Source organism: Dermacentor variabilis, chromosome 3 (assembly GCF_050947875.1).
Source record: "Dermacentor variabilis isolate Ectoservices chromosome 3, ASM5094787v1, whole genome shotgun sequence".
NCBI classification, from domain to species: Eukaryota; Metazoa; Arthropoda; class Arachnida; order Ixodida; family Ixodidae; genus Dermacentor; species Dermacentor variabilis.
Genome location: NC_134570.1, coordinates 172,815,378 through 172,840,238, shown reverse-complemented (window position 1 = coordinate 172,840,238; position 24,861 = coordinate 172,815,378). Strand labels below are relative to the sequence as shown.

Sequence of the window (24,861 nt, the reverse complement as noted above, 5' to 3'; positions counted from 1 at the left end):
GCTTCGTAGCTGAAGAAAAAAATATCATGGGCTGAAGGTCTAACCATCCACCACTGACAGCCGAGATCTCTGGCTCGGAAAAACAAAGGACCAGATGTTCGATCCTCAATTTTCAATATTTTTTCAATTCATCTTTCAATTTTTTTCTTCAGTTAAGAAGTTTGTTTTTCGATTAGGGTAGTCCCTGTGGGACTTTGCGTTGGAGACTGGCGTGGCCAGCCAGATCTAGGCCTTCAGGGTGGGGCCTGGTGTCGCTGCCTGAGGCAGGGAAGTCCCTCAGAGTAGAGAGGTTTAGGTTAGGGGATGCAAGCCACACCCAAGTGTTGGAGAGCGCGAATCACTGAGTGTATCAAAGAACTCAAAGCGAGGACAAAAGAGCGCGAAGGGTTAACAACACGATTGGGTTGCGGCTTCAGTATCCTAACCTTAATAGTATCCAATGCCTCGTCTTCAACAGCGGTGGTAGTGTTTGCCCTGTCACTTTTTCTGTATGTCCTTGCCGATGTCACTTTTTCTCTATGTCCTTGCCCCAGCATAGGTCACAGAGCTATCGCATCTTCAATGAAATTTATTCTTTCAATAATTGACGGATATGTCGACTAGAGGTCGCTATCTGATTATTTGCTTTAATAAATAAGTCCGGATTATTTGGGCAGTCAGTGCGGTGATTCAGCGTTCAGAGAAGGCATTGGGAACAAGCTGCATCACAAAAGGGCCCATTGTGAGAGGTGCAGAAAAACCCGAAATGTTGCACAGCAAACGTATTGTATTATCAAATGCAAGCAGCTTATGTCAAATTCCTTCAAGGAAGATTTCAGAAATAATGTGTGCAGCGTTCGATATGCTCGTATATTGCAGTGAAATCTGCCTCTCGCCTGAACACGATGCCAGAAAATAAAAAGCGATGCCAGAAAATAAAACGAGAAACACATCCTTACGAGCTGTGCCAGAGGTATATCTCCATGAGCTGAGGGTTGCCAAGCACAATCGGCTCCAGGAACTCGGCGTCTGAAAGGAAAGAGGGATGCTTAATTGCCGTACCGCAAAATGTGGATTCACAAATATCGAGATTACAGTTTCTAAAGCGCAGTCAAACCATCTGCGCACGATTGTTTTGTAGCGTTTTATGTAAAGGCGAAGAGAAAGGACATAACGTCGTGGCTTCTGAAATGGAACGCCCGTTAAGAGGAAGCTTTGGCTCGGGTGCTCCTATCTAAACACACGTAAAAGGAAAATTCGTTTTTTTCGGCAACCACTGCACCAAATTTGACGAGTTTTGTTGCATTTAAAAGAAAAACTTCAAATCCAGTGACTGCTGACTTCAAATTTTTAATTTTTTTATAGAATCTTTATAGAAAATTGATAGAAATTGAAAATTTTCAAAAACAAACCTATCAAGTTTAGAACTCTTTAACTCAGCAACGAAAACTGATAATACAATTCTGTGAATGGCATCTAGTAGCACATCTAAAGCGGACAAAATTCATATGTTACACATAAACTTTTAAAAAATTTGGTAGTATGAAACCACACCTTTTGCAGAACCCTTGTACACAACGTAACAAATTCACGTAAGATGTAAAATGACATATCGAATTTGTCCGCTTTCCATGGTCTCATGGATGCCTTTTACAGAACCACGCTATCTTGTCTTGATGCAGAGCTATAAATTTGTAAACTTCGTGCTTCTATGTTTTTCAAACTCTCGAATTTTTGAAAATTCTTGTAGCAAAATTCAGGACATAAATCGAAATTCCGCTTCCAACATTCACTAGAGTTTAACTTTATCTCTGAATGTAACGAATTTCATTAAAATAGGTACAGGGGTTATCTCAGAAAAACGTTTTCGCGCTCTACATGTATTTGAACAGGCCGCGTGGAAGTTGGGCCCGAGCTGAAGCTTCCTCTTAAATGGCTAAATTACTTTTTTTTATACCGATAGCTTTCTTTGCCCACTTCCCATTACGTCGGAGGATCTGTCCCGCGTCGCTCCCTTGAGGATTTAATAGCCAGAGATAGTTTGCCGGAAAGCAGCAATATCGGGGGATGGCAGTCTCGTCAGGCTTGACGATTGACCGAGCGAACGCTCCCGACCGGCGAGTGGAGTGCGTATAATCACTTCCAGGCTTGTCGCCACGCTGTCGCCATCGCGTCATCATTCCGCCGTTGTTATGACGTCCTGTCGTTGGGGTCACGCACACTCAGGCATCACACACAAGTGGACGCGTCAGCAAGTCTGCACTACGAAGCCAACGCTTGACTTAGGCAATGCTCTTCCGGCAATTTCTGGCAGTCTTTTTATTCTCAAGGTAAAGTGGTGGTGATGTCGCATCATCATCATCATCAGCATCATCATCAGTCTAGTTAGGCCCACTGCAGGGCAAAGGCCTCTCCCATACTTCTCCAACTACCCCGGTCATGTACTAATTGTGGCCATGTTGTCCCTGCAAACGTCTTAATGTCATCTGCCCACCTAACTTTCTGCCGCCCCCTGCTACGCTTCCCTTCCCTTGCAATCCAGTCCGTAACGCTTAATGACCATCGGTTATCTTCCCTCCTCATTATATGTCCGGCCCATGCCCATTTCTTTTTCTTGATTTCAACTAAGATGTCATTTACCCGCGTTTGTTCCCTCAACCAATCTGCTCTTTTCTTATCCCTTAACGTTACACCCATCATTCTTCTTTCCATAGGTCGTTGCGTCGTCCTCAATTTCAGCAGAACCCTTTTCGTAAGCCTCCAGTTTTCTGCCCCATATGTGAGTACTGGTAACACACAGTTGTTATACACTTTCCTTTTGAGGGATAGTGGCAACCTGCTGTTCATGATTTGAGAATGCCTGCCAAACGCACCCCAGCCCATTCTTATTCTTCTGGTTATTTCAGTCTCATGATCCGGATGCTAGAGGCACGACCGCCGATGCATATCGCGGCAAAGCCAACCCAAAGCTTGATCGGGACTTCTCAACCGAAGAGGTGCGCACGGCGCTTCAGAACCTAAACAGCAAGTCAGCGCCGGGGCCGGATGGCGTAACTAGCAAGGCACTTAGAAACCTCGACGAAACCTCAATCGAAACCCTCACAGAGAAAATCAACAAAATCTTGAGGAATGGAGCACTACCAGAAGACTGGAAAACGGCCCTTATCGTGCTCATCCCAAAGCCTGGCAAGGCGCCCAACATCAATAACCTCAGACCTATCTCGCTGACGTCTTGCGTCGGCAAGGTAGCCGAGCACGCGGTCCTAAACAGGCTCTCGAAACATCTCGAAGATAGAGATGTCTACCCCGCAGCAATGATCGGCTTTAGACCCGGGCTATCCACCCAAGACGCCATGAAGCTCCTCAAGCATCAGATCATTGACGCAGACACGAGAGACGCGAGAGTAATCCTAGGGCTAGACCTCGAAAAGACATTCGATAATTTATCACACTACATACTCGACACGATCTCCAACCTCGACCTCGGCACGAGACTCTACGCTTATACAAAATCGTTCCTGAGCGACAGAACGGCCACCCTCCGTCTAGGGGAAATCAAGTCCCAGAAATACAAACTCGGAGGCAGGGGCACCCCGCAAGGTTCTGTCATCTCTCCGACGCTTTTTAGCCTTGCGCTAGCTGGCCTAGGCAAGAAACTGGATCAAATCGAGAACGTCAAATACACGATATACACCGATGACGTAACGCTCTGGGTCCCCGGAGGTAGCCTGGGATCAATTGAAAGCGCTCTGCAGGAAGCGATCGACGTGATCGAGGAATACCTCGCTCCCACCGGCCTGCGATGTTCGCCTGCGAAGTCGGAGCTCCTCGTCTACAAACCATCGAGGAGCGGTCCCAAACCAAAGAACGAAATCAGAGACACACACGTCATTACTCTCAGAACAAAAGACGGAGGAACCATTCGACACGTCAGCAAAATCAGAGTCCTTGGGATGTTCATTGAGAGCAACGGCTCTAACGCCGCTACAGTGGAGAAGATCGTGACAAAGTCGAATAATGCATTGAACCTCATACGACGCGTAGCCAACAGACAACACGGCCTTAAGGAAGAAAATCTTCTCAAGCTAACACACGCCTTTGCGCTATGCCACTTCACCTACGAGGCGGCCATGCACAGATGGAAGGTAGCGGAGAAGGACAAACTCAATGTACAACTGAGGAAGCTAGTCAAACTAGCGCTGGGAATCCCCAAGAACACCGAGACAGAGCTCCTGCTGCAACTGGGGGTACACAACACACTTGAAGAAATCGCCGAAGCTCAAGAACGGGCTCAATGGACAAGACTCTCTGGAACCAAACCGGGTAGAGACATCCTAGCCAAACTAGGTCATGACACCACAGTAATCGAGAATCTATATCAAAGCGTTCCGACGGACACACGCAACTTTTACACGGTTCGCCCACTGCCGCGGAACATGAACCCGGCGCACCATCAACCCAGAAGGCTGGCACGCGGATCGTTCATCATGCGCGAAATACGTGATAAGAAGATCCTAGCCTGTTTCGTTGACGCGGCACAGTACCCAACCAGGAAAGCCTTCGTTGCCACCACGATCAATAAGCAAGGTCAAGTGAGAAACGCTCTCACAGTCAAGACCCACAAGTCCGAGATAGCAGAACAGGTTGCCATTGCACTCGCGCTCACAGACCCGACTACCACCCACGTCTACAGCGATTCACGCTCGACCGTCAAAGCCTTTCAGAAAGGAGCCATTGCAAGACAAGCACTACAAATAATCAATAGATCCGCACCGCTGCAGCATCACACCATCTGCTGGTTCCCGGCACACCTCGGAGAGATCGAGGACGCCCCTCGCAATCTCAATGAGATGGCTCACAGGAGCGCGCGAGACCTCACCTTCCGCGACGCCCCCTATTCTGGTCGTGACCATCCCAGCGAGAATCGGGACCCTCCCTCCACATATAACGAGATCATAAAGCACTTTTATCTAGACCGCAGAATAAACAGCACACCTCACAATAAGCTCACCAGGCCTCAAGCCCTGACGTTCAGAATGCTTCAAACAAACACGTACCCCACGCAGAACAGACTCCACCACTACATGCCTGACCTATACAAAACATCATATTGCGAAAATTGCCATAGAACACTAGACGTACATCACTTGCTCTGGCCGTGTGGTCGGACCCACGCAAACAAGGATCAAGACTCCGCCAGGCTACAAGACGCAATACGCAGCACGGACATGGCGCAGCAGCTCTGGGCCGTCCAGCGAGCCCACGATGCGGCCAGGGAGTTACAACTCTCGGTCCCAACGTGGGAGCAGCCCGCTCTATGGGACCTTGCGCCCCGTAGCTCGCAGGACCTTTCTATAAAGTTACTCCATCCATCCATCCATGATCCGGATCCGTGGTCACTACCTGCCCTAAGTAGATGTATTCCCTTACCACTTCCAGTGTCTCGCTACCTATCGTAAATTGCTGTTCTCTTCCGAGACTGTTAAACATTACTTTAGTTTTCTGCAGATTAATTTTCAGACCCACCCTTCTGCTTTGCCTCTCCAGGTCAGTGAGCATGCATTGCAATTGGTCTCGTGAGTTACTAAGCAAGGCAATATCATCAGCGAATCGCAATTTACTAAGGTATTCTCTATTAACTTTTATCCCCGAATTCTTCCCAATCCAGGTCTGTGAATACCTCCTCTAAACACAGTGTGAATAGCATTGTCGAGATCGTATCTCCCTGCCTGACGCCCTTCTTTATTGGGATTTTGTTGCTTTCTTTATGGAGGACTACGGTGGCTGTGGAGCAGCTATAGATATCTTTCAGTAGTTTTACATACGGCTCATCTACACCCTGATTCCGTAATGCCTCCATGACTGCTGAGGTTTCGACTGAATCAAACGCTTTCTCGTAATCAATGAAAGCTGTATATAAGGGTTGGTTATATTCTGCACATTTCTCTGTCACTTGATTGATAGTGTGAATATGGTCTATTGTTGAGTAGCCTTTACGGAATCCTGCCTGGTCCTTTGGTTGACAGAAGTCTAAGGTGTTCCTGATTCTATTTGCGATTACCTTAGTAAATACTTTGTAGGCAACGGACAGTAAGCTGATCGGTCTATAATTTTTCAAGTCTTTGGCGTCCCCTTTCTTATAGATTAGGATTATGTTAGCGTTCTTCCAAGATTCCGGTACGTTCGAGGTCATGAGGCATTGTGTATATAGGGCGGCCAATCTTTCTAGGACAGTGTTCCCACCATCCTTCAACTCTGCTGTTACCTGATGCTCCCCAGCTGCCTTCTCCCTTTGCCTAAGGCTTTCTTTACTTCTTCTGGCGTTAACTGTGGCATTTTGAATTCCTTTAGGCTATTCTCTCTTCCACTATCGTCGTGGGTGCCACTGGTACTGTATAAATCTCTATAGAAGTCCTCAGCCACTTGAACTATCTCATCCATATCAGTAACGATATTGCCGGCTTTGTCTCTTAACGCACACATCTGGTCCTTGCCTATTCTTAGTTTCTTCTTCACTGCTTTTAGGCCTCCTCCGTTCCTGAGAGCCTGTTCAATTCTATCCATATTATAGTTCCTTATGTCCGCTGTCTTACGCTTGTTGATTAACTTAGAAAGTTCTGCCAGTTCTATTCTAGCTGTAGGGTTAGAGGCTTTCATACATTGGCGTTTCTTGATCAGATCTTTCGTCTCCTGCGATAGCTTACTGGTTTCCTGTCTAACGGCGTTACCACCGACTTCTATTGCGCACTCCTTAATGATGCCCATAAGATTGTCGTTCATTGCTTCAACACTAAGCTCCTCTTCCTGAGTTGAAGCCGAATACCTGTTCTGTAGCTTCATCCGGAATTCCTCTAGTTTCCCTCTTACCGCTAACTCATTCATTGGCTTCTTGTGTACCAGTTTCTTCCGTTCCCTCCTCAAGTCAAGGCTAATTCGAGTTCTTACCATCCTATGGTCACTGCAGCGTACCTTGCCGAGCACGTCTACATCTTGTATGATGCCAGGGTTCGCGCAGAGTATGAAGTCGATTTCATTTCTAGTCTCACCATTCGGGCTCCTCCACGTCCACTTTCGGCTAACCCGCTTTCGGAAAAAGGTATTCGTTATCCACATATTATTCTATTCTGCAAACTCTACTAATAACTCTCCTCTGCTATTCCTAGAGCCTATGCCATAATCCCCCACTGACTTGTCTCCAGCCTGCTTCTTGCCTACCCTGGCATTGAAGTCGCCCATCAGTATAGGGTATTTTGTTTTGACTTTACCCATCGCCGATTCCACGTCTTCATAAACGCTTTCGACTTCCTGGTCATCATGACTGCATGTAGGGGCATAGACTTGTACTACCTTCAATTTGTACCTCTTATTAAGTTTCACAACAAGACCTGCCACCCTCTCGGTAATGCTATAGAATTCCTGTATGTTACCAGCTATTTCCTTATTAATCAGGAATCCGACTCCTAGTTCTCGTCTCTCCGCTAAGCCCCGGTGGCACAGTATGTGCCCGCTTTTTAGCACTGTATATGCTTCTTTTGTCCTCCTAACCTCACTGAGCCCTATTATATCCCATTTAATATCCTCTAATTCCTCCAATAACACTGCTGGACTCGCCTCACTAGATAACGTTCTAACGTTAAACGTTGCCAGGTTCAGATTCCAATGGCGGCCTGTCCGGAGCCAGGTATTCTTAGCACCCTCTGCTGCGTCACAGATCTGAACGCCGCCGTGGTCAGTTGCTTCGCGCCTTCTGAGGACTGAGGGCCGGAGTTTGTTGTATTCATATAGGAGGTTGTGGCCAAGTACTGCACCAGGGTGGCCAATCCTGCTCTGGTGAGAGAGTGCGTTACCGGTTCTAGTCACCGGGATCAGGCCGCACTCCAGGCCTGTTTGTGCAATTTTCTCAATGCACCATACTTGCTGCCTAACACGCTCAACTAAAGAAAAAAAATCGTGTTTCTTAATGCACTATTGCATTCTGAAGAGATATTGTGGAAATCTCCTTCTCACTGTGTCTGCTATTCTTACTTTCGAATCGCGTGTATGGAGAGTGCCAAACAGGTTGTGCAAAACAATATTACCGTGCCAACACCACGAATACCTGGGCGAACTATAGCTCCACTAAACGCAGCAGGAAACCTACCGTGTATATTTCTAAAATTCTCACGTTTAGCTGCAGTGTTCTCAAAATGCGCCCAACAGTACTGCTACCGCATTAAAACCACGCAACAAATTTTTTTAGATGTCGTGACCCTTCGTATCGTCTGGCATAGCGCTGCTTAAGACAAGGCTTATTGCCGTCTCACGTTCTACCACCCACAATCCAAACAAATCACTGGGTTCGCCGGAAGAGGGATGCTCAAGGTGACAAACACGAGACCAAACGAGAGGATCTTGTTTGGCAAATGTTCATCCCTACGTACAATGAAATACGAACCAGCCCTTTACCATACACACTGCTTGAGCATACAGCCCCAGCTTGCTAGCAATAGGAACTAAGACCAAGGAGAGCAAACATGTGAAACAAAACGCCAAAGAATAAATACCAGCGGGTGTAACGGCTCAGCTACGACGTGCGGTTACCCTAATTCGAACGAAAACCTAGAAGCGCGCTGAAAGATGCGAGATATCATAAAGTAGGCAAAAATATTGTCACACTCTGCCTGCGCTGAACAATATAATTTTGAATGACGAAGATTAACGTCCGGTCTGCGGCACGCATCGCGTGAGCTTACAAGCGTGAAACGTGTGCGCGTGAGTGCGAGTCATTGGAAGTGTAGGTAATTGTACATTATTATTGTGACAGAGGTTTTACATACCAAAGTTAGGATCGAGATCACATGGGCAAAAGGCTAGATAGCGATAGATGCAAATCAAGTCAAGCATGTTAGAGAACTATTTGTTCCCGCCCCGTTTAAGAGAGGATGCGAATAAACACCATCTTCATCACGCCACGGTTTTGTGGCACGAAGTGCCTCTTGAGCTCGTCTACCATCACGGATTTAGCATTCGCACGAGCGCACGAGACATGCAAGCCAGAGAGGAAATGTTACTACGAAGCGACAAAATACGTAATAAAAAACAAGAGAAAAATACAACGAAAGCAAACATTATGGAGTCCCAACGCAAATACTGGAATATATGCGATGCGGAGATTTAGTGATCCGGCTAGTGAAATGGCTTTGCGAGTAAATGTGATGCGTAAAATTATCATCCGCGCTACATCTAATCTCAAACAATTTTTCTTTGTTCCCTTCAACGCTCACAAGCTATGGTCAAATGCAAACACCAAATTAGGCGGATGCAGTGTGAGGCGTCGACGCAGCGATGTAACGTGGGCTAAGGCGATGTATGTACTTGTCGAGGGGAGAATGGTGATGACACGTGGTTGCAAACAAGAGTATGGCTCATGCTATGAAGGATTTTGTCCACAGTGGCACATACCCGTTATGTAGGATTGGCCAAGAATGGGCACATACCAAATGGCCGGCTTAAGGGGCGGTTACCCCAAATATTCGAGAATTAGGAAGATGAAATAAATCGTTCATTAACATGCGCTGTACCATTAAGAGGTCTGTGCGCTCCTGGAGATACCCATGAGCTGACATAGTATGTACAGGTTTGGCGCGATTTGTGTAATTATGCAGCAAATTGTTGGTCGTGAACTGGCACAAATTGTGGGAGCGTGGCCGTCGTGTCGATCGGGCAAAACACTGAAAACCGATGACGCTAACCAAAACCCGGAAGAGTTCGCTGAAACAACTTCGATTAAAAAGTCGCAGTTTCGAGCGAAGGGCGAAGCATGGATTGCGATATCAAATTGGTAGGCAGCTATAATACGAGGTAAGGATAGTAGTTCTGTCGGCCGTATAAACTTGTAAAGATTCGCTAATTAAATTAACAAGCGTGTTGTCACGCACGCACAAGCAAACATGAACACACCTCACTCGATGACCGCGTAACTCGCTGTGAAAACGCTGGAGTGAGGGAGCGCGGCGGCAGCAGTGAGCGAACTGACCTGCGTGCTGGCCCTCTCGCTTTAACGCGAACTAGGCGGCGAAAACACAGCGCACACGAAGCTATAGGCACTCGGTTCACTGTCCCACTCGCAAATTGCTTTCAAAACATGGCCTGTGTGGCCGCGCCATACGCAGCAGCCACCGGAGTAGAACGTCCCCCCCTCCCCCCGGTGTCTTGCACACGACGGACGACGGCGCGCTTCCTCCCCGCTTTCCTCCCTTACGTGTGCGAGATACGCATGCTTGCACTCACACATACAGCACACGGTGCGTTGCGACGATGTTATTGCCATTGGACATTATACAGAACATCACGGCGACGCCGACGGTAGAAATGCGACTGGAATGTCCATAGAATTGCTATCTAAATAAACAAAACAGGGAAACCGTTGGGATGATGACGAACCGTCACATGAGCAGCTAGAACCGCGCCTTTCCGCGTGTCTGACAATATGGGAAGGAAAGCCCAAGGAAAGCGTCTAGCGAATCGTAACTTCGTTGAAGCAAATCGCGTTCGAAATATTTTTGCAGGATTTCATGGGGGGGTTGTGCCTCTTGCTCTTGCATGCTCGGAACTTGGTGAGGTAGTATTGCCGAAGAGCATGGTATGAAAATGCCAGGGTGAAGTCATGGTCCACGGGGGTGGACAAAGTACAGCCACTGTCCTCTGGTGTGGTCCACAATTTTTGCTAGAACTTCGCTGCAGCATAGGGGCCGGCTAGAGCCACTTGTCAAAGCACCCGAGGGCTGCGGCTACAAAAAATTGGCTGCACTTGCGGCCCTGTTTCTTATAACCGGTGCTAGAGAACCCAGAACCATACCACCTCCGCATCATTTAGCCTACTGTCGTCGTTGCGATAGCGCTATAGGCCGAGGGCGAGCATGCAAGTATTCAGGCCTGATACTGTGTGCAGGATGCGCGGCGTATTTTGAAGTCGAAACATCCACACAATGCTAAAACATCGACAGCGCCTGAAATTGCATATGTACACTGGCCTACATCAACTAGCGCCATGTAATCCAAGCCGTTATCGAAGCCGATTTCAGTTTAACAGCGTTGAAAATGAACAGTATTCCGAAACAGCGCTGGAAGAAACTATGTAAAAATGCGGGATCAGAGTACTTAATTTTGTCTCACATCGCGTTGCCATTACTGAAACTGTCATTATTTCCTTAATTACTTCGAGCATCCGTTGTATTGGCCAGTGATCGTTGGTTTATGTAGAATAATTTGAGCTGAAAAGGTTTGATTAGGGAAACAGTCTTTGCTTAACTGGGTACTGGGCATTTAATTTGTCGACGTAGAAAATGGATCCTGGTTCATTCTAGCGGTGCATTCCCCGGCTTTCTTCGGTGTAGGCAATCGTAACACCGCATTGGGCTCCCGGGCAGCGTGATAATACTTGCCGTCAAAATTGCAACAGTGTGAGGCGTGAGCAAACAATAGAGACAAAAGACGACAATGTCGTGTCGTCGTCCTCGCCATCGCTGTGATACCGTAATCGTCTTCGTCATTCCATCGACGTCAGGTGGTCATTCTACTTCGTCATTGTCAATCCGTCATCGTCATGCCGTCCTCATCATTCAACCTTCGTCATCGAGATTACGTCATTGCTGTGCCGCCTTCATGCCGACGCATCGTCGCCAAATCGTCTTCTAAGACAACGCAGCTCGCAATATTTAGATAGCCGGCCGCGGCGGTCGCATTTTGATGGGAATGAAATGCAAGAACGCTTGCGTAATTCTATTTAAGCCAGGTGCTCCAAATACTCCGTCGCCATTCGCTACGGTTTCCCACACTAACCACGGTGAAGCTCCGGAACCTTAATCCCGATAAATTTTAAATTTATGACGCTCGCATTGCAATAAAATTGACATCTCAGCAGATTTACGCCACGAATCTTTTGCTCGATTGAGGCTACCATCCCCCGGCGGTTTCTACCAAAGCTCTTACCGCTTTCTTTGTGTTTCTGTAAAGGGATGTCCCCGTGAACACGCCGGAGACAGCATTTTGAATTTCTTTCTTTTTGTTTTTCCAAGTTACTATTGTTGCCGTTTGTCATAGGCTGGTACAAAAGCCGCTGTCCCGCTATCGCTTGCTACATGCATGAGCCTCTGCGGGGACAGATGGTAACGAATACATTCTGAGAAAAAGAATTCTTACAGAATGCGGTCCCTGCTCGTTGCACTGCGAGCGACTGCCAGAATTAAGGAGTACGCGCAGCAACTCCAATGGAGCGCGGCTAAGCCAATGGAGAAACGCTCACGCTCGTCGTGGAGCGTGCGCTTGATCCACTCGGGCGACGACTCCCCCGGCGCGACGATCCGCTGCGAGGCCACGTCGTCCGTCGGCTTCTCCGGTGGAAGCAGCAGCTTGATGCGCGACGTGCGACGGGGCCCTGCAATGTGCGGAACAGGGCCGGTGGAACGCTCTTCTTTTTTTTTTTTTTTGCTACGAGGAATCGACACACACTAATAGCAGGCAACGCAATAGACCTGTGAGCACGGCAAGGATGGGTGCCACTCAAGATTTTAAAAAGGCGCATCTTGAAAAGGACGGAACATACGGTGCGAACGCAAGAACGAGGTCGCACGCTCTACCGTACTCTATCTAGAGAGCACCCATTCCTCTTTTGACCGCGTAATTTTAAGCGCGTAAGCATTTACCTGGTTCCTTTCCGCGCATTTTGCCGATTTTCTTGCGCAACACTTATCAGGTGCTGCAACATTTTGCTCGTTGAAACACGGTTGCAACACTTTTCTCACACTCTTTGTTTGCCCAATTTTTTCGGAACGAAAAAGGGCGAATTTTGTCGGAGAATGTGTCAACAACGTCACTTTCAAGGTCGATATTTCTAGGTCAATTTCAAGCTTTCAAAATCGCAGAAATTGCTGTAGTGTCCTTCGGTACACAACTGCAACGTAAGTAAATAGCGTTCTCCTTACTGCACATTTTCCACACGTTATCGTGTTCTAGTGCATGGATTACGCACGTAATGTCAACATGGTTTATTTGGCGAGTTTAACACACGTAGTGTTAACGCATTCTAAAAAATACCGCTGACCAACACTGAGGCACCCGTGGCTATCGCTTCAGTAGGAATTGTAATGGCTACATTGCCGCTGTCGTTATTTGCAAACAAATGCTGACCAATGCTTTCCCTTCCTCTCAACTCGCGTGAATCGCAACTTGTAAGTTGCTAGACTGTGTAGTTTCCGAGATCGTTCGGCAATCCTGGTGTCCGTAAACCTGAATTCACATAGGCCTATCCAACGCTGAAGGGGTTGAGTGCGCCTTGCGAGTCAATAAAAAGGTTAGGGCTACGGTATACTTGGCAGATGTGTTTAAATTTTACATCCCAATTGTCACTAAATGGTGCTATTTAAACGCAATGCCAGCTGGTTCTCCGGATACGGACACCCAATAATATTTCAGACAGTGATGACTAAGGTGCGGCCACTCTGAAATGTCGCTGATGCCTGGGTAAATACATAGACACAGCGAAAACTGAATGCCGTTTTTGGAAAGTCCTAAAGTCCGAGCGTGGCAACCTCCACGGCGATGGAGTTCCGTTTTACACTAGCAGATACGGATGTGACACGCGGAGACTCACCAGGGATTGGCGGCGTTAGGTTGGGCGGCACCCAGTTGGTTCTCGAGCCCGACTTGGCTTGCGCCGCCGGCTGCTTCACATCCGGCTTCAAGTCGAATCCGCGCAGCAGGCCACTCGATTCCTCAGTGTCTGTGCACGACGAATGCAAGCGTGTCTCTTTGGCAAAGGAAGGTGATGGCGTTCATAGAAAGTGGGAGAACGTAGGAGGAAGTAACTTCTGTCTAAAGCTGTCGATTTCGCTGTGGCGGCTGGGCATAAGATCCCACTACAAGAAGTTCTATCATGGCGACAGAAATTTCTGAGGTGTTGACAATGATACGGCTAAAAAGTGTTTAAAATTTTCCTTTCGTTACAACTACGACAACGACAACCTGCTGTATTCACTTCCCTGTAAACCGTAAAGGGAGGACCCAGCACGGTAGTAAAATGGTAGTTCACGCCCTGGCCATTTGCTTAATTTATGATCAGTCATTACTTGGGACAATAACTTATGTTGTGGCGTCGACCTTGTTCTTGGCTTTTCGATTTAGTTTCATTTCAAGAGTCAGTGATAAAACAATACCACGATCTTGAAAATACATGACCATTCCGTAGAAATTATTGGACGAGGGTTCTGCAATCCACGCGATAAGGATGACAAGTAAGATTACACCGGGCGAGAGCCACCGTTCATAATATTAATTTTCATTATTCGGCGCTGAAGTTGAGCTCTTGTTGCTCCACGGATAGTGGGAGACTTGAACGGAAATATTCGACACCGTCTTTCGGACTGCTTGAATGCCACGACATGTGAGGCAGTCACCGTGAATATGTTTGTTTAGAGGTGACAGGAGTCTATGGCAGGTCAGGTTATTTCTTGGGCACTAATTTTGGGCTGAAAGGTGGCTACCAAAACATGCAAAAGGCTTATTAAAGAAAGATAAGCTCCATATCTGGGGAGACTCCACTCTCTGATACAGGGACGTACTGGGCGAGGACATTTCGCAATAGCAGTTCGCAATAGCAGCCGTTGCTTACGGTGAGTGCAAATGGCATGTGCTGTTCGACGAGCGGCCTCTTTGTGCTACAGTACCAAACAAGTCTAGAGTAGTACCGACACATGGCGAAGGCGCGTTATCGGTACCATAGCACCATGACCGCGTTCTCGCCATGTGTAGGCTCTGTTTGGAAATTATTTGGTCTTCCTGACAGTGTGTGTCGCCACATTTTGCTCGACCACAAAATTGGTAGCTAGGCACAGCGTACACTGTGATATAATTTACTCCGTTAAATGTGCAAAAGGCTGTTAATGTGTCTATAACTCACACCCATAGGGTGTCTATTATATAAATAACACCCTAAGGGTGTGTGTTATAGACAAATTTACACCCTTTTTCACTTTTAAGAGTGTAAATTATTTTACAGTCTAAACAGCACCCGACCTCGACGGAATAATGCTCTTGTAGAAGTGTACTGGCTCCGCTTCAATGTTGGAAACATTTGTCAGCTGTTTCTTAATGTTCATCATTAAGCCACTGCTTTGCCGACCACTTAAGGGTCCCTTTATTTTAGTGCGCAACATCGTGAACGGGGTGGTTAAACAAAGCATTCGGTGATGTCCTATTCGACAACCACTTTGTGAACGCTTCCACACCAGTTTCCTTCGCGAGCCTTTAAACGAAACGTTGACGTAACCGGAGCGAAGTATGTCAGTGAAACATGATTATAGAACACTGTACAGCTTCCTGCAGCCATTCCATTCTCAAACGGTTGCTTCCAGGCTACGTGAACATCGTGTTTAATGCAAGGTCCATCTGAATAGGTCGCGAGGCTTGGAACGAAAAGCGTGCCAAAACCTTTTGCCAGATATATTAATTGGTGGTGCAGGATTCAAGCGCGACTAGGTGAAAGGGGGGGGGGGGGGGACAAACACTGACACGAGGAAACCTACGTAAGAAAAGAAATAATCGGAAATGTTTAATTAGAATACTGTAATACAAGTTATTCCGATTCAAACAGTTTCGCTGTACTTTTATAAAGCAACAAATGTTAATTTTTGCTTCTTTGTAATGTATTAGTTCTTTCTTGGTGACTCGTACCAATCAGTGATTCTGACCGCCGGACTAACTGGCCTGTGCAAGCCAGCTATGATGTTGTGCGCAATGGCGTTGCTCACTTGATCCCTGCGATTTCGTCCGAGTTTTTTTTTTTTTTAATTTCTTTGCGTGCTTGTGCAAAGTGTGGCGCGCTCTTCACTTCAAATTTTGCATGAACTGTAGGGGCACGGCATTTATTGGCGAAAGATGTGAGCGCAGGTTCTTTTTTATCGCGCAAATTCCCGCTGTGGTATCCGAACCGCTTGGTCTCACCGTGACGACAAATGCGGAGCGGTCCGCGAAGATCCGTCGCGCTGTGCTTGTTCGCTCTCCGTAACACAGGCTCTGAGTGCCCTCAGACAACCAAATTAGTAAGTCTACTGCTTTCTAAATGATAACGTGGAGCAATGTTGTCTCAGATGATAACTGTTGGATATCAAAACATGGTGTCGCATGGAATTGCGAATGATCCTGCGAGAAGGCTTCGCATATGTTGCTATACATTACGACTGCGTGCTAGCCATAATGTTTTTTATTCATACAAACGTTTGTTTAGTCAAGTATATTGGTTGTACTATTCTAGAGGAATAAACGTGAAGTTGCTTTTGAAATTTCTGTAGCATTGTCATTGATTTCTATCGTATTCGCTTACCTTCCTAAGGAACCTATTGGAGCAATTACCGTCAATAACAGGGTAATTATGTTCACGTTAAGACATATACCACTGCTATAGTTCAATTACACGCTGGCGCTTCAGCTGACATGAGTCGCAAGCTCGCGTCAGCCTCAAAAGAAAACTGATGGCGTAGCAGTCGAAATGCCGGACGCCAAAAAAGTGCTACCATTCGCACCAAGCAGCATAAGATCTCGACGTCACTTCCATTTCCGGGTGTGAATGCGTACTTTTTTTTGTTACCGTGGTTATCCCCACGACCCAGAGATGGCGACGGTCACCACACGCCGCCATTTTGTTGACACATGGACTCCTATTAAAAAAAGTTCGCTACCAGTTTACCTTGGTTTGCAGCTGCCATGGAGTACAGTGACAAACGACCCATTGCCCGCGATATCAATAGGCGCGCCGCCGCAAAACGTTCCACGAGCTCTTCCAGATTTGGACGTTCCCTACACACCACACGTAGAAAGGAGGCGTTAAACCTAGACTAGAAGGGCCTAAGCCTAAACTAAAACGGGGATAGCAAGCAGTATGAGACGCCCTTGTAAACACCCAATCAGTGAGGATGGAAGGTGACTAAGGGAGACCTAAAACGAGAGCATGCGCCACTCGTGCATAAATTACGCATGCAGGCGCACACATCTCCCCCCTCCCATCCGCTGCCTGTGAGTGCATTAACGCGTTGTTTATGCCTCGCCGGGCACCGCGCAAATAAATTAAGCGGAACCTCGCTGAGCTACAACTGTCGAAGATATGCGTAGCGTTATATAGCGGTCGGCGTGGTGAGGAATGTGTATATATGTCAGGCAATGTAAGTATGTGCATCTCTCTGCTCATACCCCCCCCCCCCCCCCCATCACGCATATATAAATAAATAACGCATACTACATGAGCATTGACCACGCATAGCACATTCCGCACCACGCCGACCGCCATATGATGCTACGCATATCTTGGGCAGTTCCCGTTCAGGTAGGTTCCGCTTAATTTGTTAGTTTAGGGACCAAAGTGTGCACGCAGGCCGCTTTGATTGCGTGGCTCATGCGTGCATTGCTTCTGCGTTGCCACCCTGTACGCACAGGCAGCGAGATTTCTGCGCTCTCGCGACTCGCTCGGCCCGATGTCTCAGTGGCTGTGGCACTTCGCTGTCGAGGTACGGGCTCGACTCCCGGTGGCGAATGCCGCATTTCGACGTAGGCAGAATGCAAAACCAATATTGTACAGTAAACTCTCAGTTGTACCAACGTCGGTTTAACGAACATTTCAGAATAACGAACTTTTGGAAAATCACCGGCAGTTTTCCTATGCGTTCAATGCAAAAATATTTCAGTTCAACGAATTTCGGAATAGCGAATATTTCGGTTGATCGAACTTGATCAATGAGCCAGGGCTCATTTTTGAAATCAGTTCAACGAAGTTTTGCGCTCTGCAGTGCTGGCGTAGCCGATGCCCGCCGCCCCCAAATCGCCTCTCCAGCGGCGGCTGTGTGTTGTGTGACTTTGAGCTGGTTACCTGTGCTCAACTATCAGACCTGGAAATCGTTTCCAGTGTTCGTCCAGAAGAAGAGTGCGACGAGGAAGATGCAATGGCAGAGGCAGATTCAAATCCAGTAATTTTAGCCGAGGCTGTAGGATGCCTTGGGAAGTTGCGAGACTTCGTGTCCCAGCTGTGCCAGAGGAAGTGCACTAAACCATAGACTCTCCGAACAGCTTTGTTACTTCTTGCGCTTTAAGAACACCAGTGCAAATGAAACTTAAGATTTTTTTTTCAACATGAGAAAGACAGCAATGTAACTGTTACGAACTTCGTATATGTTGATGTACATAACTCCATCAATTGCATTTCCCACATTTGACACTTTGACCCTATGCTAGGGGTAGGCAACCTGCGGCCCGCGGGGCAGTATTATGCGGCCCCCGGCACAATGAGAACCCCCCCCCTCCCTCCCCCGCCACCCCTACCCTTGTTGCTTCCTATCTGAAGGTCGACGTGGCTGTTTATTAGTGAGTTGGCTAAGAATGTTCAGCACCAAAAGTCGTACTGAGAGAGGTCTTTTTTTTTTCTTGTAACCTAAGTTTGTAAATTGCAACTTTGTGACATGCGTGCTGAAAATAAACATTTCTATCCCAGTTTTGTCTGTTATTGTCGATTCGCCGAAATTTCTCTTTGCCTGCAAAGCATGTCCCCCCTCCCCCTCCCGATCTGTTGTCCGGCCCCCGCCGTGTCGGCTTCATGCAACTCGGCCCTCCACCTTAAAAGGTTACCGACGCCTGCCCTACGCTGTTCCATATTCTAGTGAAAATTCAGTTTAGTGAACGTTTAGTTAGGTGAACTATTTCCTTGAGGCCCTTGAAGCTCACTCAAATGAGAGTTCACTATACGTATATTCAGGTACACGTTAAAGAAACCCAAGTGTTCGCAATTAATGAAGAGCGCATCGTATTAGGCCTGCTTAACCGTTCGCGCAATAGGCAGGCTTAAGAGGAAGCTTTAGCTCGAGTGCTCCTATCTAAATACATGTAAAAGGAGAATTCGTTTTTCTCAGCAACCACTGGACCAAATTTCTTTAGGTTTGTTGCATTTAAAAAACAAACTTAAAATCTAGTGACTGTTGGTTTCGAATTTTTGAGTTAGATTGTCAATTTTTTATTAAAAATTGGCAAAAATCGGAAATTTTCAAAAAACGAAACTATCAAGTTTACAACTCTGTAACTTAACCACTAAAAATGATAATACAATTCTGTGAATTGCATCTAATAGTACATCTAAAGCGGAAAAATTGATATGTTACACATGAATATAAAAAAAAATTTAGTCATAGGGAAATACAGCTTTTGCAAAACCGTTGTAACCAACGTAACGAATTCACGTAAGATGTAAAATGACATATTGAATTTGTTCGCTTTGAATGATCTAATGAATGTTTACAGAACCGCGATATCAGTTCTTGATGCAAAGCTATGAATTTGTAAACTTCGTGATTCTATTTTTTTCTAACGGTCAAATATTTGAAAATCGTTTTAGGAAAATTCAAGCCCTAAATCGAAATTCCGCTTCCAACAGTCACTAGAATTTGACTTTCTCTTTCAAATGCGACAAATTTCATCAAAATCGGTCCAGGGGTTATCTCATAAAAACGTTTTTGCGTTTTACATGTATTTGAATAGGCCGCGTCGGAGTTGGGCCCGAGCTAAAGCTTCCTCTTAATTCAACCGTATATGGCGTACAATATGTGCTAGAACGAACTGTGTAGCCCAACGTTAGTCCTACGGGTGAGATGGCGGAAGCGCTGCAAGGTGCTCTGATTACACGCACCCTGCTGATCGGTGTCCGGTGACCTTGTTCTGTGCCGCCGCGTTGGAAGCGGGCACTGCTCACGGCAGATGAGCCGGGCCAGGACGCGGCGCTCCGTGGGCTTGAGCTCGCGCGTCACCTTGCGGAGGAGGCAGCGGCGCTGAATTTCCTCGAGGGGCCCGGACCGTAGCAACCGTGTCTGCGACAATGCACACGCGCATGCTGCTCCGGGCTTGGGCCAGTCTGATGTGCCGAGGGTGCGAGAAATTCTATAAAGTTTCTCTCTCTCTCTCTCTCTCTATCGCACGCTTCTCGGACATAAAACTACTGCGCGAATGAAGTGCGAAAGTTGGAAAACAGAGATATGATCATATCCAGCTTTTCCGGACACGAGGGGTTAGTTCGCGTGAGTGCCACCACGCGGCGTACTGACCTTAAACATTTCAAACTTCCTGCGGTGACGCGTGATGACGTCAACAAAAGGAAAATAAAATAATTAAAAGCTATCCCTGCGCATTGAACTTTGACACAATGCTTGTCCCGCCGGCGTTATCAGTGTTCTTGATAAAGCATAGCCGCTCGTCGCCTGGAAATGACTTATCGTCCTAAGAGCGTTTAGTCGCGACGAGCGATGATGGATTCTGGGCTTTTGATGCGGCTCTTTCTTTCTTTTTCTTTTTTGATGCTATGGAGCAAACAAGCTAGGCTAACCATCAGAAGCACTCCGTGGCAGCCTTTCTTCAAGTCCGCACACACTGTTAACGTCCGAACACCGCACAGCGTCTACGAGAGACGCCGTCGTGGACGGCTTCTTGCCTTCTTGCCGTTCATCAACCTCCGGGTTTCCCTGTCACTTGTATCCCATTTTGACGACTACAATCCCACGGAAGTTGGTAACGACATAATGTCCATGGCATTAAAGCCGTTTAAATTGATTCTGCCGTGGAGACGACAGCCGCTTTTGCTCACTGTGAATGCAAATATTGCATTAATGAGCGCCATTCTTAAGCATATAAATTGATAGTCTAAGAAATTATGCGGATCTCACGTATGTGCGAATTGATGTAAACGAAGCTTTCTGTGTTCTTTGTTGTCATTGTCGTACGTAATCTCCGCATAGTAGTCAGACACCCTGTAATGAAGTGCTGTCAATGTTTGCCTGATTACGCCCGCCATTGTGATGCAAATAAATGTAACTTCAACTCATTTTCTCAAATATAAACGCTGATTGAAACGCTGACGTCATCCTGAATAATATCATCAAGCGCCGTAGTGCTCGATCTTATGATGCCCCTATTGGCAAAGTTATTTTCGTGTGTTTCTTTTTTTTTGGGGGGGGGGGTGGCGATGTGCTCTTGTACCGTAGAAACGTCCCTTGGACGTCTCTAATGTGCTCGTTTTCATGCTCAAGCACCCAATGAAAACAGTCATCGCTGCAACTCAAGATGTCCTGGTGGCAGGCCACCATGGCGTGTCGCGCAAGTATGACCGCTGATTCATTTGCGTTGGCATATACTGTTTTATGCGTCATACTTCGCCACATTCATTTTTCAAACTATGCCAGAGCTCGTAAAGGCCGGCGAACTCACTAGGTCCGTTTCCTCTGTTTACTTCCGCAAAGTGTGCATCTATCGCTGTGGTTACCAAATATGCCCAGCGGTATGCTATTACTCAAGCCTTTCTGGCGACCTGAGCAAGTGAAGTGGCAGGCTTTCTTCAACCGGCGTCAACGTTCAATACGGCTATCGTCAAGTACTTTGCGCGGACAAACAGTGATTTTTTAAAGAAATGGCATAAAGATGATATATTTAGAGGCCATGTCGCTGCCAATACGGGCCAGCACCACGTATCGACGAAAGGGCATCACACTGCCGATGCATGCGGCAGGTTACTGAATGATGGAAAACAGGAAACGCAACTTATTAGACACAGAACACCAGGCACCCACCACCATGAAATTTTTTTGACAACAGCGACACACAACGGCGGACTAATATACTTCTTAAATGGGTTTAATTTTATTTTTCCTCGCAGAACCGCAAGCACAGGGAGCGCCGCGCCGTATACCGCGGCCACGTACTCTAGCCGCCCGCCTTTTCCTCTAACAATATGGCCGCCGGCGGCATCACGCTGTCCCGTAGGCGGCGAATTGAACTGTCACTCCAGAAGTTTAAGTATATAACCCCTGTGCATAGAAACGACAGCATGATTGCTAATATATTATTGGCTGGGATATCTTTGGCACGAAGACCAAGACGGCACCCTGTCTTCCAAAGCGTTCTTACGTTTGCGTTCGCGTCTGTCTTGAAGCAACGCGCATCGTAACATGCTGCACTGGTGCTTGTGTTGAGCGTATGTAAGGCGAGAAACGCTGTTCTAAAATGTATGTTCTCTAACTTGTGCAGCAAGCCCATGTTTATAGTATTCCCGCAATAGCAAGAGTCCCGAGTATCGCAAGCGTGAAGTTATAGTCGCAACTCCAAGCGACAGCGTAGTTGTAATCAACCGACCCTGCCAGTAAGGAATGAGCGTAGAGGCATGGTTGATGAATAAGTAATTGCCAAGATTGGTTTTCAGCGAACATTTGTTACCGAGAACGGCGGGTGCTTATACTACCGCAAAGGACGGATGCTGGGCGGTGACTCCAATCATTTACTCGCCACATCACACATCAACACTGGGATTCAACTGGTTTCACCAACTCTGGCTTATATTCTCTCGACCCTAACCTGCGACTACGCCTGCCACCCGGGCTCCAGCTTTTCCTTTTTGTCCCCCGCTTCATTCCCAATGTGCCGAGACGTGCTTTTACTGATGCTTGCTGCTCCTTTTTCTCAATAAATGAAGGCATTCATTAATTCATTCTTAAGTTGCTGCAGGAAATAGCGTGTCTTCATCTCCATAACTACCCTGTCTCTCACCTGCACTGTCCCATCGCAAACAATGTTGCTGTGTTGCAAAAGGCTGGGCGTCACATATACAATTTTCTAGGAATGGCCAGCAGCGCGGCGTGCAATTTTCGGTGGGTGACGAGACAGTATTTAGAACGCCTTCTCTGCCACATCCACACTTAGCGCTCTGCTCCGTGAGCTACTATTAGCTGCTAGCACGCCGTAGGAAATGAAAGAAACCTATCTGGGCTGGTCGGGTGCAGCTCATTTCGGATTCGTGATGCGTCGATTTAAAATATATATTTCTTATCTAAGCCTAAATGACAGCGATATAGGCGATGTGAGTTAGGGTAGCTCGTTGGTTTGGACTAACTGCGCTCTTCATGCAGCACTTTCGTCTTACGCCTGTTTTCGAACGGGAATGAAAGGCAGGAGGGTAACACGCCTTCCTGAAATGAAGCATTTGGAAAAACTCTTTGTTTGACGGTTGGACATATGTCAAGGGCCCCCGATATGAACCATGCACTTGCAAGTCGGTATCAGCTTGCAAAGGGGAGCTCAGATGAAACGTTGTCAAGCCGCTATAGGCTTTTAATTCTTATAAGGATATCTTTATTGAAATTCCTTAAGATGAGGTGAAAGCCAACTAAAAGCATTTAAATTTTCTGTGTTATGAAGACCCCCCTCATGTTAATAAGGTTACTGTCTTTTACATCCTCCTAAATTAAAAAGTGAGTTATGAATAACAAATTGTCGCGGTAAATGTGTAAACGCAGACGCCAAGAAGAGTCCTAGTCCGTTTCCCAGTATTCACTCTTCACTGAAGATGGAGAACGTCTTTACTCTCACCCGTTGTAGTGATGTGAAGAACAAAACACTTCCAAAAGAGTGAGTCACGAATATAACATATTATAAAGGGTGAGCTTGCGCTGAAAAACACTCAGAGCACAACGATGGCTGCGCGCATAGTGCTTCCTCTCGATCTCATCCACAGATCAAGACCTCGGTCCATGAGATTGGAAAGCCCGTACATTGCAGCGCAATCTCGGGTCCTCAAATGTGATGGAGAACGTGCGCCAGTATTCGCGTCGCGCGCGCAATGTAATAACGCTCTTTCGCTATTGAATCCGTGACAACGTACTGGATATTGGAAACACGTGCAGGTGCGTCTTGAGCTAACCTATAACTTTGGAACAGTGATCAGACGCTAAAATAAGCTCCCCCTCCCCCCCCCCCCCAAAACAAAGAAGATACAGTTGCTTTTAATATTAGCTGAAACATAGTGCTCGTGGTAAAAAGGGCCCCCAAGGACTGCACAGCGGCACCGACGTGCAGAAAATTCAACAGCTAAACACTTTCCAATTACTGGTATTTATCAAACCAGCATTTCGTGGTTTTCAACGTAGCCCTGTAGTCCAGGGGCCAGTTCCACCACGGTACTGTGTCGGAGCTCATATTTCATGTCAGCATTAATTGCCGCAAAATCACAGCATTTTTTCTTTAGACCTTAACATTAGACAGTCAAAATACATGCACTGAAACCGTCATCCTAATACTTCAGTACTTTTTGTTCTAACGTACATGTCCGCACTGATCCATATGTTACAAAGTACTGAAAATGTTTTCAATGCTTTCCCACAGGCAGCTGTTTTTATTCCTGATGATGGCACGAAACCAAGCCAGATGCCACCAGCGCTCAGAAACCTAAACAGGAGCGTGGACAATGTTCTCGCACACCCTGTGTGATGTACCGTAGCACAGAGAATAGTCTATTGTAAAGGCAGAAGTGCATGGTTGGGCACATGTGCTTAAGAGGAAGCTTTAGCTCGGATGCTCCTATATAAATACATGTAAAGGCAGAATTCGTTTTTCTCGGCCACCACTGCGCCGAATTTGACGAGGTCTGTTGCATTTAAAAGAAAGACATAATATCTAGTGATTGGTGGTTTAATATATTTATTCAGGTCGCCAATTGCTTATTAAAAATGGGCGAAAATCGAGAATTTTCAGAAAACGAGGCTATCAATTTACAACTCCGTAACTCAGCAATGAAACATGATATCACAATTCTGTGAATTGCATGTGATAGTAGATCTAAAGCGGAAAAATTGGTATGTTACAGATGAATCTCAAAAAATTCAGTAATATGGAAATGCAGATCTTGCAGAACCCTAACACACAACGTAACAAATTCGTGTAAAATATAAATTGACATAGAGAACTTGTCCGCTTGTAATGGTCTAATGGATGCTGTTTACAGAAACACGGTATCTGTTCTTGATGCATAATTTATAAACTTCGTGCGTCTATTATTTA

General features: G+C 46.6%; 1 protein-coding gene across 1 annotated transcript in view; it reads right to left on the bottom strand.

Annotated features, from left to right (window-relative positions):
- Positions 1-24,861, bottom strand: part of LOC142574327 (uncharacterized) — a 98,502-nt gene that overhangs the window by 56,663 nt on the left and 16,978 nt on the right. Inside the window, exons 2-5 of the mRNA XM_075683439.1 lie at positions 19,676-19,853; positions 13,610-13,738; positions 12,263-12,394; positions 939-1,008 (exon numbers count right to left, since the gene is read on the bottom strand). Coding sequence (XP_075539554.1) covers positions 939-1,008; positions 12,263-12,394; positions 13,610-13,738; positions 19,676-19,853 — 509 coding nt within the window. The remainder of the gene's footprint in view (positions 1-938; positions 1,009-12,262; positions 12,395-13,609; positions 13,739-19,675; positions 19,854-24,861) is intronic.